Below are 894 nucleotides of genomic sequence, written 5' to 3'. Positions count from 1 at the left end.
GCTGAAGATTACAAACTCCACCGTCCCTGTGTGAAAGTGTAACTGATGCATGCCTGTTTCGTCTTTTCCCATTGAAAGCTAATAGTAAAGATCTGCTTTGTAAAGATCCTTTATTTTAAGGAGATTCCACCAGCCGCACCATTACTCGGACAGCCAGAGAAAGACTAATGTTGAACATCTCTGAAGTTGTGATATATAGGGTGTCGACAAAAGCCGCAATCCTCTTGCGGGAAAGGTGCAAGATGAGCATCTCTTTCGTGTGCAAATGAGGTGGAAACCAACTAGAATGAACAAAAATTCCAAAAATCCCTGTTCTTATCCACTATAAACCAAACTACGTGTTGGAGGATGCAAAAGAGAGTTTACATTAGAGGTAGTTCGCTTGGTTACTCAGTCATTTATTCGCGATCAACAATCTCGTTACTCCCGTGTTTGTCCTAGGACACTCGGGAACACAGATCTTTCTATCATTCAAAGTCCATACTTTCTGGAACTGGATACGAATTGCTCGTCGCCGTTCACTTACTCCGCTTTATCCACTATGCTTCGTAGCTTTGACGAAACCCCACTTTTCAAGGTAACCTCATACCATAGTATTTGGGATATCATCCCGGAGCTGCTTGACACAGAAGGTACGTCGAACACAGTTCAGTTCAGGTTTTCCAACGTGCAACTTTTTTGTGTCGTGCAGTGTTCCATCAAACAAAATAATCTTGACCATAATTTGCTGTACCCCTGTCAAGCTCAATTGCATATCCTGAATGATACCCTCTCCAAGGGCTACACTACGAAAGTCCTTCTCTAAGCTGTACCCTTCCATTGATTCAATGGCATACCGCCGCTGTTAGCATCCAGGTCGGTTTTCGGATAGCTGTCTGCTATTGCAACCCTATC

At 43.4% G+C, this 894-nt stretch overlaps 1 protein-coding gene across 1 annotated transcript; it reads right to left on the bottom strand.

The window, feature by feature from the left end:
• Positions 1–583: 583 nt before the first annotated feature.
• On the bottom strand, positions 584–820 carry T265_12295 (hypothetical protein; the record flags this gene model as incomplete). Its single annotated transcript, XM_009179627.1, has 1 exon — positions 584–820. The coding sequence occupies one exon, from the start codon at positions 818–820 to the stop codon at positions 584–586; it is 237 nt and encodes a 78-aa protein (XP_009177891.1).
• Positions 821–894: the final 74 nt, after the last annotated feature.

Source organism: Opisthorchis viverrini, assembly GCF_000715545.1.
Source record: "Opisthorchis viverrini unplaced genomic scaffold opera_v5_4631, whole genome shotgun sequence".
Taxonomy (NCBI): domain Eukaryota; kingdom Metazoa; phylum Platyhelminthes; class Trematoda; order Opisthorchiida; family Opisthorchiidae; genus Opisthorchis; species Opisthorchis viverrini.
This window is presented reverse-complemented; position numbering and strand designations above follow the sequence as displayed.